The 12,958-nt window shown below is 43.4% G+C and overlaps 1 protein-coding gene across 1 annotated transcript in view; it reads left to right on the top strand.

The window, feature by feature from the left end:
* The window catches only part of LOC143808244 (vomeronasal type-2 receptor 1-like), a 327,061-nt gene that overhangs the window by 293,979 nt on the left and 20,124 nt on the right, over positions 1-12,958 (top strand). Inside the window, exon 5 of the mRNA XM_077290698.1 lies at positions 3,739-3,862. Within this exon, the coding sequence (XP_077146813.1) occupies positions 3,739-3,862 (124 nt within the window). The remainder of the gene's footprint in view (positions 1-3,738; positions 3,863-12,958) is intronic.

Here is a 12,958-nt window from a genome sequence, read left to right as displayed (position 1 = left end):
AGCTGAGCTTCAATCTTCAGGCTTTCTGCCTATATTTCGAATATGAAACTGCATTTGGCCTACTTGTTTGGTTGGGCCTACTAACGGTGTCTGCCGCTGATTGTTGTTCTCCTCCACTGAACAAACCAATGCCGTCTGTTAACTCCTGTTACCAATTTTTAACAGCTTTTAGCCTACTTTTTTATTTTGGGCCTATATCTGTGTTTCCTCCTCATTCCCGCCCATTGCCCAGCCACTGCTAGATGAGTCTGCTAGTACATTGACACAGACCACTACATTCCCCTTGCACTCTACACAGCCTGAATCTGACCCTGCTGAAACTCAGGTTCCCCTTCCCGCATACTATACCACCTTACATGGGGACAAAGAGGAAGGTGCAGATGAAAGTGCAGGTTCCTTCATCAGGTGGGGGGGCATACTCATTGGCGACATCACTGGCACAGGGCCCCTCATAGTACGCAAAAGTGTCTGTGCCGGTGGGAGGCGCCCCCGCCATCAATCACAACGCCGTACTTTGAGGGGCCCTGTGCCAGTGGCAATGCGAACGAGTGTGCCCCCCCGCTTGCTCAGGATCACAGCACTTGCAAAGTTGAAATACTTACCTCTCCCTGCTCCACTGCCGTGACGTATTCCACATTTCCTGGGCCCAAGATAAAATTGAGCCAGCCCTCCACCCCCCCCACAACTTTAACCAAATGACCCCCAATTTTCAATACCTAACTATTATTATAAGGTTAATTAAGACTGACAAGCTTAAGTAACAATAATTGATGTTTTTGACATTAAAATAGGCTCTGTATGTGTTTTCCTGTCCTCCACTCACTGCTGACTTCTATTTCCCATTGACTTGCATTGGGTTTCGTGTTTCAGTCGGCCCCCGACTTTTCACAAAGATCGGCCGATTTCACCCGACCCGACTTTTGACAAAGTCGGGTTTCGCGAAACCCGACTCGATCCTGAAAAAGTAAAAGTCACTCAACCCTACTGAGAGGTATTGCTATTATTGTAAACTTGATATGTGAAGGGGAGGCATTGAATAGGCATGCATACCTGTGCCAGAGTAAGTAAAATCAAGTACACTTACGCATGGTGTATGGTGCTGGTGTACAGACCAAGAGATTCCCAGGAACCAACCCCAGACTCATGTTTCGCATGAGCTTTTTCAATGGGGAAGTTGTAAGGATACTAGCGGTCCCACTTACCCCATCTGTTCAGCATGGATAGGCTGAAGAGGAGGAAGAGGAGATGGACAGTCGTCCTCCTGGTGAGGACAGGGAAATTTTGCCTGTTGGAGTCTGGCAAACATGGCTGATTTTATGTCCTGTTGCCTTCCCTGTAACACTTGTGTTATATGCATTTTGTCGTACAATGATTAATGGTTGTTCACCCTTCTCCACATTACAAGGAGAAGTTTCCATATCTCCTTCCTGTGGCAGATAGGGCTAGTAAAATAGTGCAATACCAGAAAGCTCTAGTAGAACAATTAGTGCAAAAATTTCCATCTGACAACTCTATTGCCAGAGGTCATAGATCCTTGGGCAACCATGGAGAAAAGAGGAGGGAGTCACATACCAGGTCCAACAGAGGCAGGCGAACACTATCAAAGGTTACGACTCTTTCATTAGACCCTCCCAGCCCCCAGACCATTATACCCGAGGTAGTCTGACAATAAGGGAAACATTTTTGAGTATGGTGAAGGAGTACTTAGCCAACCACACCAGTATCCTCCGTGATTCCACAATGCTGTACAAGTATTGGGTATCCAAGTTGGACAGGTGACATGAACTGTCCCTCTACGCCTTGGAGGTGTGGGCCTGCCCAACAGTTAGTATTTTCTCTGAGGGGTTTTCAGTGCCACCTTGGACATAATAACTGATAGGCTCATCCTCCTGCGAACTGAAAATGCTGCTAGGCCAACAGGAGTATTTTATTAAACATAGAATATTCAGAAAAAAATAAAACATTTTTGTCAACAAGACTTTCATCAGTCCTCTGGATAATGGGAGATTGCAGGTGGCAGTGCTGAGAGGAAATCTGTGACATCCTCTGCTTAGACATGAATTTTAAGACTTTACAAGGACAAGACGTTTTAGGTATGTTTTACCACACTCATCTACATTTAGATTGCAACACCAAAAAGGAAAAGTTGTGAAATTATGAAAATCACATGATATATAGACATGGAAACAAAATACTCGTGCACAAATACATGCACTAACAGTATACATTTTGGCATGTTATTAATGAGGCTAGTAATGGTTGTCTGAGGAATGTTCTACCACTGTAAATACACTTGGGCTCACTAGCAGCTCCCTTTTTAATTGCTGACTAATGACCAAACTCCGGCTATCATTGCATACAAAACAACAGTGGGACTTTTCGCTACCTCCATACCAGACTCCATTACTCCATACCAGCCTCCGGTTCCTATTTCGAGATAACGTGGGTAACGCCATGAAGAAGACATCACACTGGTCACAGCATGGGGAGGTATGATGTACAGTAGCTGGACCCCTATTGTTTTCATTCCAGTTACACTTATAGCTGGGGCCTCACGATGATTTTGTGGTGGAACTAGTGGTACATTCATTTTTCTAACCTATCACAGGAACTGTTTTTTAGCATAACAATGCCAGGCCACACATTGCTCATGCTACTGTGAGCAGCCTGCGTGACCTAAACGTGTTACTATATCTTACAGAGTTTTCGGACTTGTCTCCCATAGCACAAATCTGTGACGTCATTGGTTAGCAATTGCAAAGTGAGCTGTCAGCATTAGTGATGAGCGAATATACTCGTTACTCGAGATTTCCCGAGCACACTCGGGTGTCCTCCGAGTATTTTTTAGTGCTCGGATATTTAGTTTTTATTTCCGCAGCTGAATGATTTACATCTGTTAGCCAGCATAAGTACATGTGGGGATTCCCTAGCAACCAGGCAACCCCCACATGTACTTATGCTGGCTAACATATGTAAATCATTCAGCTGCGGCAAGAAAAACTAAATATCTGAGCACTAAAAATACTCGGAGGACCCCCGAGCATGCTCGAGAAATCTCGAGTAAAGAGTATATTCGCTCATCACTAGTCAGCATCTTAATGATTTACTTATCCAAGTGCATTCAATATGGCACAAAATTCCTCAGGCAACCATTAGTAATCTCATTGATAGCAGTCAAGGTGTGCATGTGCGACGTGTATTTCTGCGTGTGGCATTCATACTCGCAATTGAAAAAATCAAATGTTTTGAAAAGTGTATTTAAATTGTTTCCTTATTTGCATATCATTAACATGTGTAGCAATCCTTTGACTTCCATAATTCCACAATTTTTTTTTTCTTTGTGTTGCAAATTTAACGTTGAGGAGTGTTTGTACTGATACATAAAACCATAGAATTCAAAGAGGGTGTACATTTTCACTTTTTCTCATGACTGCATATCAAATAAGTCACTATTGTGAACGGTCTACAAACATTTTCAAAGTTATCAATAGTTGGCTAAACTCTTATAATGAATCAATAAATAACAGACTTTTATGGCGCAGCACTAAAAGTTTTTACAGCATTTGGGGAAACATATTTAGTTAATGCCTTTTTTACAGCAGCTGGGGAGTAAGCTTTATCTACAGTACTTAATAAGTAAAAAGATGCGTATTCAAATACCAATAAAACTAAATTATAAAATGGCACAACTTTTAATATTTCCTCCTAACATGCTGAATATTTTCACATTCACTCCAGTCTCCGGTATCGGTTTGCAGTATTAGTTGTGTTCCAGGCACAAGAAAAGGCATAAGACAGGGAGAACCAGTTTGCTGTTTTGATTGTATTTCATGTGCAGATGGAGAAATTACCAACGAAACAGGTAAAATATTTTCTGAAATGTTATGTATTTTACTGTTAGAATTAAAAGAGTTGTCTTATTAGAGGCAAAGAGGTGATATTTATTTTTGAAGAAGTTTCGCTGTACTAGGCAAAAGGAAAAAAAAAACAAAGCTGGCACATGAGTAAATTTAAAATTGTTTCTTCTTTATTGATTCCGCCGTTAAAAAGTTACTTGCGTTGCTTCATCATGGATACATCTTACGCATTTCCGGCAGGAACCCTTAATCATAGAGATCTAAGACTCCATAAAGATCATAGACCTCATCTCTATGATCTTATGTGTTTCCTGCGGTAACCTCGCCCTTATATCATAGAGATGGGGTCTATGATCTTTATGGGGTCTTAGATCTATAACTGTTTAATGTAGGAAAATCTATAATTTTTAATGTTGGAAACAATAAAGAAAATCAATTTTAAATATATTCGGTTTGGCTTTTTTTCACGTTCGTTTGATATTCACTGCGGGCAAGTAGCGAAGCGGCACCCTTCTATATTAGCTTTGGAGCAGAAAAATAAATGTGGTGAGTCCAGCAGCAATATGCTTTTTCACTATTGATTGTTTCACTGTTTTACACGGTGGCCATTCAAAGTAAGGTTTGCGCCCATAAGAACTGGACCTGCTTTTACATATAAAGCCACTTGATTTGGTTCCCACATTGGCAACGTAGCAAGGCCCCACATGATGCTGATATATTCACTTAAAGGTCACATGGACATAACTAGTGATGAGCGAACGTGCTCGCCACTACTCGGTACTCGCCCGAGTATCACTATGCTCGGTGTACTCGGCGAGCACTGAGTATTTCCGGGATTATTCGGTGGGAGCTCGGGTCTCTGCCCTGCAATTCTGGTGCTCTTTAGAGCACCAATGACAGTGGAGGAATTGTCAGCCATGCACTGTAATGCCGCAGCCATCTTTGTTGTGGTATTACAGTAATTGGCTAGCCGCACAGCATCATCTGGTCTATAAGAGACCTGGCGCTGCCCTGCTCGCCGCATTCTGCTCCGCAACTGTTCATTCCACAACTCCTAAGAAACCAGCAGTCATTTTTAGGGCTAATTCGGGGGTCCTGAGATTGCAGCGCTAGGTAGGCAGGGGAGTCTATGTGCGCATATTCACATCAGTGCAAGGCCTGCAGGCACTGTATGTGAGTACATAGCTCTCATGGCATACCTCCAAAAGCTCCATTACTGTCTGCTGCTGCTGCTTATTTAACCTCTTCCCGACATGCGCTGTACTAGTACTGCTCTGCGGGAACGAAGTTCCCGCAAACCACAGTACTAGTACGGCGGCACGATCGCGCGGTCTCACAGTGAGCACCGCGGCGATCGCATGCGGGCGTCAGCTGTATGTGACAGCTGACACCCTGCAGCAAGGCCCTAGCACCGATCGTGGGCATTTAACCCCTCTGATGCCGCTGTCAGTAGTGACAGTGACTTGGAGGGGCATTGCGCAGGGACAAGGGATCCAAAATGGCCACGGGGCTCCTTCCGGGTCCTCCGTTGAGGTGGCTTGCCGGCGCCTGCTCAGAGCAGGCTCCGGAAAGCCTCCTGCACTGCCTGTAAGATCGCTGATCTGACACAGTGCTATGCAAAGTGTCAGATCAGCGATCTGATGAAATATAGTGATGTCCCACCCTGGGACAATGTTATAAAGTGTAAAAAAAAAAAAAAGAATGTATAAAAATAAAAAAAAATCCCCAAATGAAGAAAAAACAATATATTTTCCAATAAATCCATTTATTTATGTAAATAAAAAAACAAACAATAAAAGAACACATATCTGGTATTGCCGCGTCCGTAACAACCCGCTCTATAAAACAATCCCACCAGTTAACCCCTTCAGTGAACACAGCAAAAAATAAAAATAAAAAATGAGGCAAAAAACAATGCTTTATCATCATACTGCCATAAAAATGTGATCAAAAAGACGGATATAAATAACTATGGTACCACTGAAAATGTCATCTTGACCCGCAAAAAACAAGGAGCCATACAGCATCATTAGCAGAAAAATAAAAAAGTTATAGCTCTCAGAATAAAGCGAGGCAAAAACAATTATTTTTTATATAAAAAAGTTTTTATTGTGTAAAAGCGCCAAAACATAAAAAAATGACATAAATGAGGTATCGCTGTAATCATACTAACCCGAAGAATAAAGCTGCTTTATCAATTTTACCACACGCGGAACGATATAAACGCCCCCTAAAAGAAATTCAGGAATTGCTGTTTTTTGTCCATTCTGCCTCCCAAAAATCGGAATAAAAAGTGATCAAAAAAGGTCATGTGCCCGAAAATGATGCCAATAAAAACGTCATCTCGTCCCGCAAAAAACAAGAGCTCACATGACTCTGTGGGCCAAAATATGGATAAATTATAGCTCTCAAAATGTGGTGACGCAAAAACTATTTTTTGCAATAAAAAGCATCTTTTAGTGTGTGACGGCTGCCAATCATAAAAATCCACCAAAAAACGCTATAAAAGTAAATCAAACCCCCCTTCATCACCCCCTTAGTTAGGGAAAAATAATACAATTTTAAAAAATGTATTTATTTCCATTTTCCCATTAGGGTTAGGGTTAGGGTTGGGGCTAAAGTTAGGGTTAGGGTTGGGGCTAAAGTTAGGGTTAGGGTTGGGGCTAAAGTTAGGGTTAGGGTTGGGGTTAAAGTTAGGGTTCGGGTTAGGGTTAGGGTTGGGGTTGGGTTAGGGTTGGGGTTAGGGTTAGGGTTGGGGCTAAAGTTAGGGTTAGGTTTGGGGCTAAAGTTAGGGTTTGGATTACATTTACAGTTGGGATTAGAGTTGGGATTAAGGTTAGTGGTGTGGTTAGGGTTATGGTTGGGATTAGGGTTAGGGGTGTGTTTGGGTTAGGGTTTCAGTTAGAATTGTGGGGTTTCCACTGTTTAGGAACATCAGGGGCTCTCCAAACGCGACATGGCGTCCGATCTCAATTCCAGCTAATTCTGTGTTGAAAATGTAAAACAGTGCTCCTTCCCTTCCGAGCTCTCCCGTGCGCCCAAACAGGGGTTTACCCCAACATATGGGATATCGGCGTACTCAGGACAAATTGGACAACAACTTTTGTGGTCCAATTTCTCCTGTTACCCTTGGAAAAATACAAAACTGGGGGCTAAAATATAATTTTTGTGGAAAAAAAAAAGATTTTTTATTTTCACGGCTCTGTGTTTTAAACTGTAGTGAAACACTTGGGGGTTCAAAGTTCTCACAACACATCTAGTTAAGTTCCTTGGGGGGGTCTAGTTTCCAATATGGGGTCACGTGTGGGGGTTCTACTGTTTAGGTACATCAGGGGCTCTGCAAATGCAACGTGGTGCCTGTAGACAAATCCATCTAAGTCTGCATTCCAAACGGCGCTCCTTCCCTTCTGAGCTCTGCCGTGCACCCAAACAGTGGTTCCCCCCACATATGGGGTATCAGCATACTCAGGACAAATTGGACAACGACTTTTGGGGTCCAATTCCTCCTGTTACCCTTGGAAAAATAAAAATTTGGGGGCTAAAATGTCATTTTTGTGGAAAATATATATTTTTCATTTTCACGGCTCTGCGTTATAAACTTTAGCTAAACACTTGGGGGTTCAACATTCTTACAACACATCTAGATAAGTTCCTTGGGGGGGTCTAGTTTCCAATATGGGGTCACTTATGGGAGTTTCTACTCTTTAGGTACATCAGGAGCTCTGCAAATGCAACGTGACGCCCGCAGACCATTCCATCAAAGTCTACATTCCAAAACAGCGCTCCTTCCCTTCTGAGCTCTGCCATGCGCCCAAACGGTGGTTCCCCCCACATATGGAGTAACAGCATACTCAGGACAAATTGGACAACAACTTTTGGGGTCCAATTTCTCCTGTTACCCTTGGGAAAATAAAAAATTGTGGGCTAAAACATCATTTTGTGGAAAAAAAATGTTTTTATAATTTTCACGGCTCTACATTCTAAACTATAGTGAAACAATTGGGGGTTGAAAATGCTCACCACACATCTAGATAAGTTCCTTAGGGGGTCTTCTTTCAAAAATGGGGTCACTTGTGGGAGGTTTCCACTGTTTAGGCACATCAGGGGCTCTCCAAACGCGACATGGGTTCCGATCTCAATTCCAGACAATTTTGCATTGAAAAGTCAAATGTCGTTCTTTCCCTTACGAGCTCTGCCATGTGCCCAAACAGTGGTTTACCCCCACACATGGGGTATCAGCGTACTCAGGACAAATTGCACAACAACTTTTGGTGTCCAATTTGTCCTGTTATCCTTGGGAAAATAAAAAATTTGGGGCAAAAATATCATTTTTTGTGAAAAAAATATGATTTTTTTTTCAGCTCTACATTATAAACTTCTGCGAAGCATTTGGAGGTTGAAAATGCTCACCACACATCTAGATTAGTTCCTTAGGGGTCTACTTTCCAAAATGGTGTCACTTGTGGGGGGTTTCCACTGTTTAGGCACATCAGAGGCTCTCCAAACGCGTCATGGTGTCCGATCTCAACTCCAGCAAATTTTGCATTGAAAAGTCAAATTTCGCTCCTTCCCTTCCAAGCTCTGCCATGTGCCCAAACAGTGGTTTACCCCCTCATATGGGGTATCAGCGTACTCAGGACAAATTGTACAACAAATTTCTCCTGTTACCCTTGGTAAAATAAAACAAATTGGATCTGAAGTAAAAATTTTGTGAAAAAAAGTAAAATGTTCAATTTTTTTTAAACATTCCAAAAATTCCTGTGAAGCACCTGAAGGGTTAATAAACTTTTTGAATGTGGTTTTGAGTACCTTGAGGGGTGCAGTTTTTAGAATGGTATCACTTTTGGGCATTCTCTGTCATATAGACCCCTCAAAGTGAGGTGGTCCCTAAAAAAATGGTTTTGCTAATTTTGTTGTAAAAATGAGAAATCGCTGGTCAACTTTTAACCCCTATAACTTCCTAGCAAAAAAAACTTGTTTCCAAAATTGTGCTAATGTAAAGCAGACATGTGGGTAATGTTATTTATTAACTATTTTGCATGATATGACTCTCTAATTTGAGGGCAAAAAAAGTTTAAAAATTGCAAAATTTTCCACATTTTCGACAAATTTTCATTTTTTTTCACAAATAAATGCAAGTCAAATGGAAGAAATTTTACCACTATCATAAAGTACAATATGTCATGAGAAAATCTCAGAATCACCAGGATCCGTTGAAGCGTTTCAGAGTTATGACCTCATAAAGTGACAGTGGTCAGAATTGAAAAAAATGGCCTGGTCAGGAAGTTGAATACAGGCTTCGGGGTGAAGGGGTTAATATATATCTAGCTGCGGTTTTCTGTGGCTTTTTTTCTTCACCTGATACCTGCTTCTTTTATTCAAAAGCAATACATAGACCCCTTATTTTAACATTTATTTGCTTGTTCACACTGCCTACTACAGCCAGGCTATTGAAATCTAAGAAGGCGCAAATCTACCTTTTTTTTGTCCCAGACACCAGATGTGAGTACCCCAAAAAAATCTTTTTTTGTGTCATAGCCAACTTGTTGACACAATTTAGTTGTGTCCAAAAAAGATCAAGGCCACATTTACATCAGTCTGTTATCTGAGGCTGACGGCTGGTGTATCGGTGGTGGAAAAATCGTAGATTCGCAGGCATAAGTTCAATAGTTCTGTCTGCTAGCCTTGTTCCACTCTTTTTTTTATTTTAAAAATTCTCCAACCCCCCCCAAAAATGTATACAGTCTGTTATGTCAGGCTGAGGCCTGTTGCATCTGTGGTGGAAAAATCATAGCTTCTCAGGCATACGTTTCATAGTCCTGTCTGCTAGCATTGTTGTACTCATTTTTCATTTTTTGACAAATTTCACATACAAGAGAAAAAAAAATGAGACAGTCTGTTATCTGTGGCTGTGGCCTTGTGTATCTATAGTGGAAAAATCTTAGTTTTGCAGGCATATGTATCATAGTTCTGTGTGCTAGCCTTGTTCTCCTCTTTCTTTTTTTTTTCAAAAATTCACCCCCCAAAAATATTTTATACAGTCTGTTATGTCAGGCTGAGGCCTGGTGTATCTGTGTTCTAAAAATCGTAGCTTCGCAGGCATAAGTTCCATAGTTCTGTCTGCTAGCCTTGATCCACTCGTTTAAAAAAAAAAATCTCTAAAAAACAAAACAAAAAAAATGTATACAGTTCGTTATGTCAGGCTGAGGCCTGTTGTATCTGTGGTGGAAAAATCGTAGCTTTGAAGGCATACTGATCTGATATAATTTTGCTCCAAATAAATACATTTGTGTTGAGCTTTTGAAATAGTTCAGTAATCCATTTAAAATGGGCAAGGCGAGGGAAGTGGACGTGATGCTGATGGTGCATGCAGAGGACGAGGCCATAGCCAATCTGAAAGTGGACAACAACAAAGATCCACATCTTCTCGCTCAACCTTCCTGTTCCAGTTTCTAAAGGATCACAGCACACCACTATTGAAGCCAGAGCAGTGTGAAACGGTTGTTGGTTGGATAGCGGATAATGCTTCAAGTCACTTAGTCACCACCACCACCTTGTCTTCCACACAGTCAAGTCTGAGTAGCCATGAGTGTGGACCGGATATTCCTCACCCTGATCCTCCTTCCTCCCACCATGCCGAATGCCATGAGACAACTGATCCCACACTTGGACACTCCGAAGAGCTGTCCAGTCTTCCCTTTCAACATTCCATACTCTCGGCCGGTCAACTTGAAGTGGGGCCAGATGAGATTGCATGTAGCGATGCCCAAAGCTTTGACCAGCCACGGGCACACGAAGACGACGGTGGGAAAGTGTCAGAAGAGGTGCACGATGATGAGACACAATTGTCAGAAAGTCAGGAGGAGGAGCAGGGTGCGGATGTGGAAGACGAAGTGGTGGATGACATAGTGACTGATCCAACCTGGCAGGAGGACATGCAGAGCGAGGACAGCAGCACACATGGGGAAGGAGGCTACTCTGCCAATAAACTCAAACAGGCCATTTGCAGCACCTGCCATGCCCGCATCAGCAAGGGTAGCAAAACTACCAGCCTGACCACCACCAGCATGATCAGGCACATGGCAGCAAAGCACCCGACTTTGTGGGCTGAACCCCAGGCTCCAGGAACACTGTCTGCAGGTGACACCACTGCTTCTTCAACTGTTTTACTTAGAAGCTAATCCCCAGTCCACTGTGCATGTGAAGATGCCACTAGCCTTGCACCTGTTGTTGCCCACAGTCAAGCAGCACCATCATCAAGTCCATCCATGTCCTTGTCCCAGCACAGCCTTCAGTTATCTGTACCCCAGTCATCGCCCCACAGGCCACATTACTAAATTCTAACATTTCTCTTCTTCTTGCACTTGAAATGTTGCCTTTTAGGCTCGTTGAGAAGGAAGCTTTCGGCAACCTGATAGCGGCGGCCATCCCAAGGTACTCGGTCCCCAGTCGTCACTATTTCTCCCGGTGTGCCGTACCGGCATTACACCAGCATGTGTCCCACAACATTACCCATGCCCTCAACAATGCTGTTACTGGGAAAGTCCACCTAACCACGGACATATGGACAAGTGCTTGTGGGCAGGGACGGTACATCTCACTGATGGCACACTGGGTTAACATAGTGGAAGTCGGGACCCAGTCATACCTTGGGATGGAACACATCCTCCCCATGCCGAGGATTGTGGGCCCTACATCAATCAAGGTTTCCCCCACAGTCTACAGCTCCTGCAACTCCTCCTCCTCTTCAGCCTCCATCTCTGAAATCAACACATCAGTCAGAAGCTGGAAGCACTGCAGCACTGCCTCAGCCAAGAGGCAACAGGCTGTGCTGAAGCTAATCTGTATAGGTGACAAACTGCACAATGCAGAAGAGTTGTGGACAGCGCTGAAAGAGCAGTCAGATATTTGGATGACACTGCTGAACCTACAGCCAGGCACGGTCGTGTGTGACAATGGCCAGAACCTGGTGGCGGCTCTGAGGCAAGGTGAGCTCACACACGTACTGCCTGGCCTATGTGCTTAACCTCGTGGTTCAACATTTTCTGAAAAGCTACCCGGAGCTTCTGCATCTACTAGTGAAAGTATGCCATATGTCTACCCATTTTAGAAAGTCAGCTACAGCTTCAGCCTCCCTTGCCGTGTTTCAGCAGCGTTTGCAGCTTCCGGCTCACCGACTGTTGTGTGTTGTCCCCACGCATTGTAACTCTACGCTGCATATGTTGGAAAGGATTTGTGAGCAGAAGAGGGCAGTAGTTGACTACCAACATCAATAAGGCCATCGATTTTCAGTTCAGACACCACACATAAGACCTTAGGAGTGGACATGGATGTGAGACATATGTACCATCCTACAAAACTTTGAGTACTGCACCAAGATGGTGAGCGGTGATGATGCCATAATTAGCATCACCTTCCCACTTCTCAGCACTCTGAAAACCTCTCTGCTCACAATTAAAGCGGATGCATTACAAGCAGAGCACGAGGACATGGACCAAGGAACCATACAGGGGGATAACACTCAGCCCAGCCTCATGTCTTCCCAACGTGGATTGGTAGGCAATGAGGAGGAGGTGGGGGAAGAACAGGAGCTACTTTCATGCACTATAGACAGTACTACAAGCACAGCTGTTATACCATGTGTTCAGCGGGGATGGCCTGAGGACAGGGAGGAGGAGCAGAAGGAGGACAGCATGGTCAGTCGTCCTGTTGGTGAGGACATGGAAGCCTTACCTGTTAGCAGTCTGGCACGCATGGCTGACTTCATATTGCGCTGCATTTCACGTGACCCTCGCATTATAAAAATTTTTCGTGACACTCATTATTGGTTGGTGACACTTCTAGACCCACTCTACAAGGAGAACTTTCAATCTCTTCTACCAGAGGCAGAGAGGTGTACTAAAATGTTGCAGTACCAGAGGGCCCTTGTAGCAGAATTACTTAGAAAATTCCCATGTGAGAACGCTGGCAGCAGACATCAGAGTTTGTTGTACAACCAAGGAGTCCAAGCGAGAGAGACAGAAGTACAATCTAGCTCAGGCAGGGGAACAATGGCAAAGTTCTGGGACAGTTTTCTCAGACCCTCCCATCGAGCTGGCACA

The sequence above is a fragment of the Ranitomeya variabilis genome, chromosome 2 (assembly GCF_051348905.1).
Source record: "Ranitomeya variabilis isolate aRanVar5 chromosome 2, aRanVar5.hap1, whole genome shotgun sequence".
Taxonomy (NCBI): domain Eukaryota; kingdom Metazoa; phylum Chordata; class Amphibia; order Anura; family Dendrobatidae; genus Ranitomeya; species Ranitomeya variabilis.
This window is presented reverse-complemented; position numbering and strand designations above follow the sequence as displayed.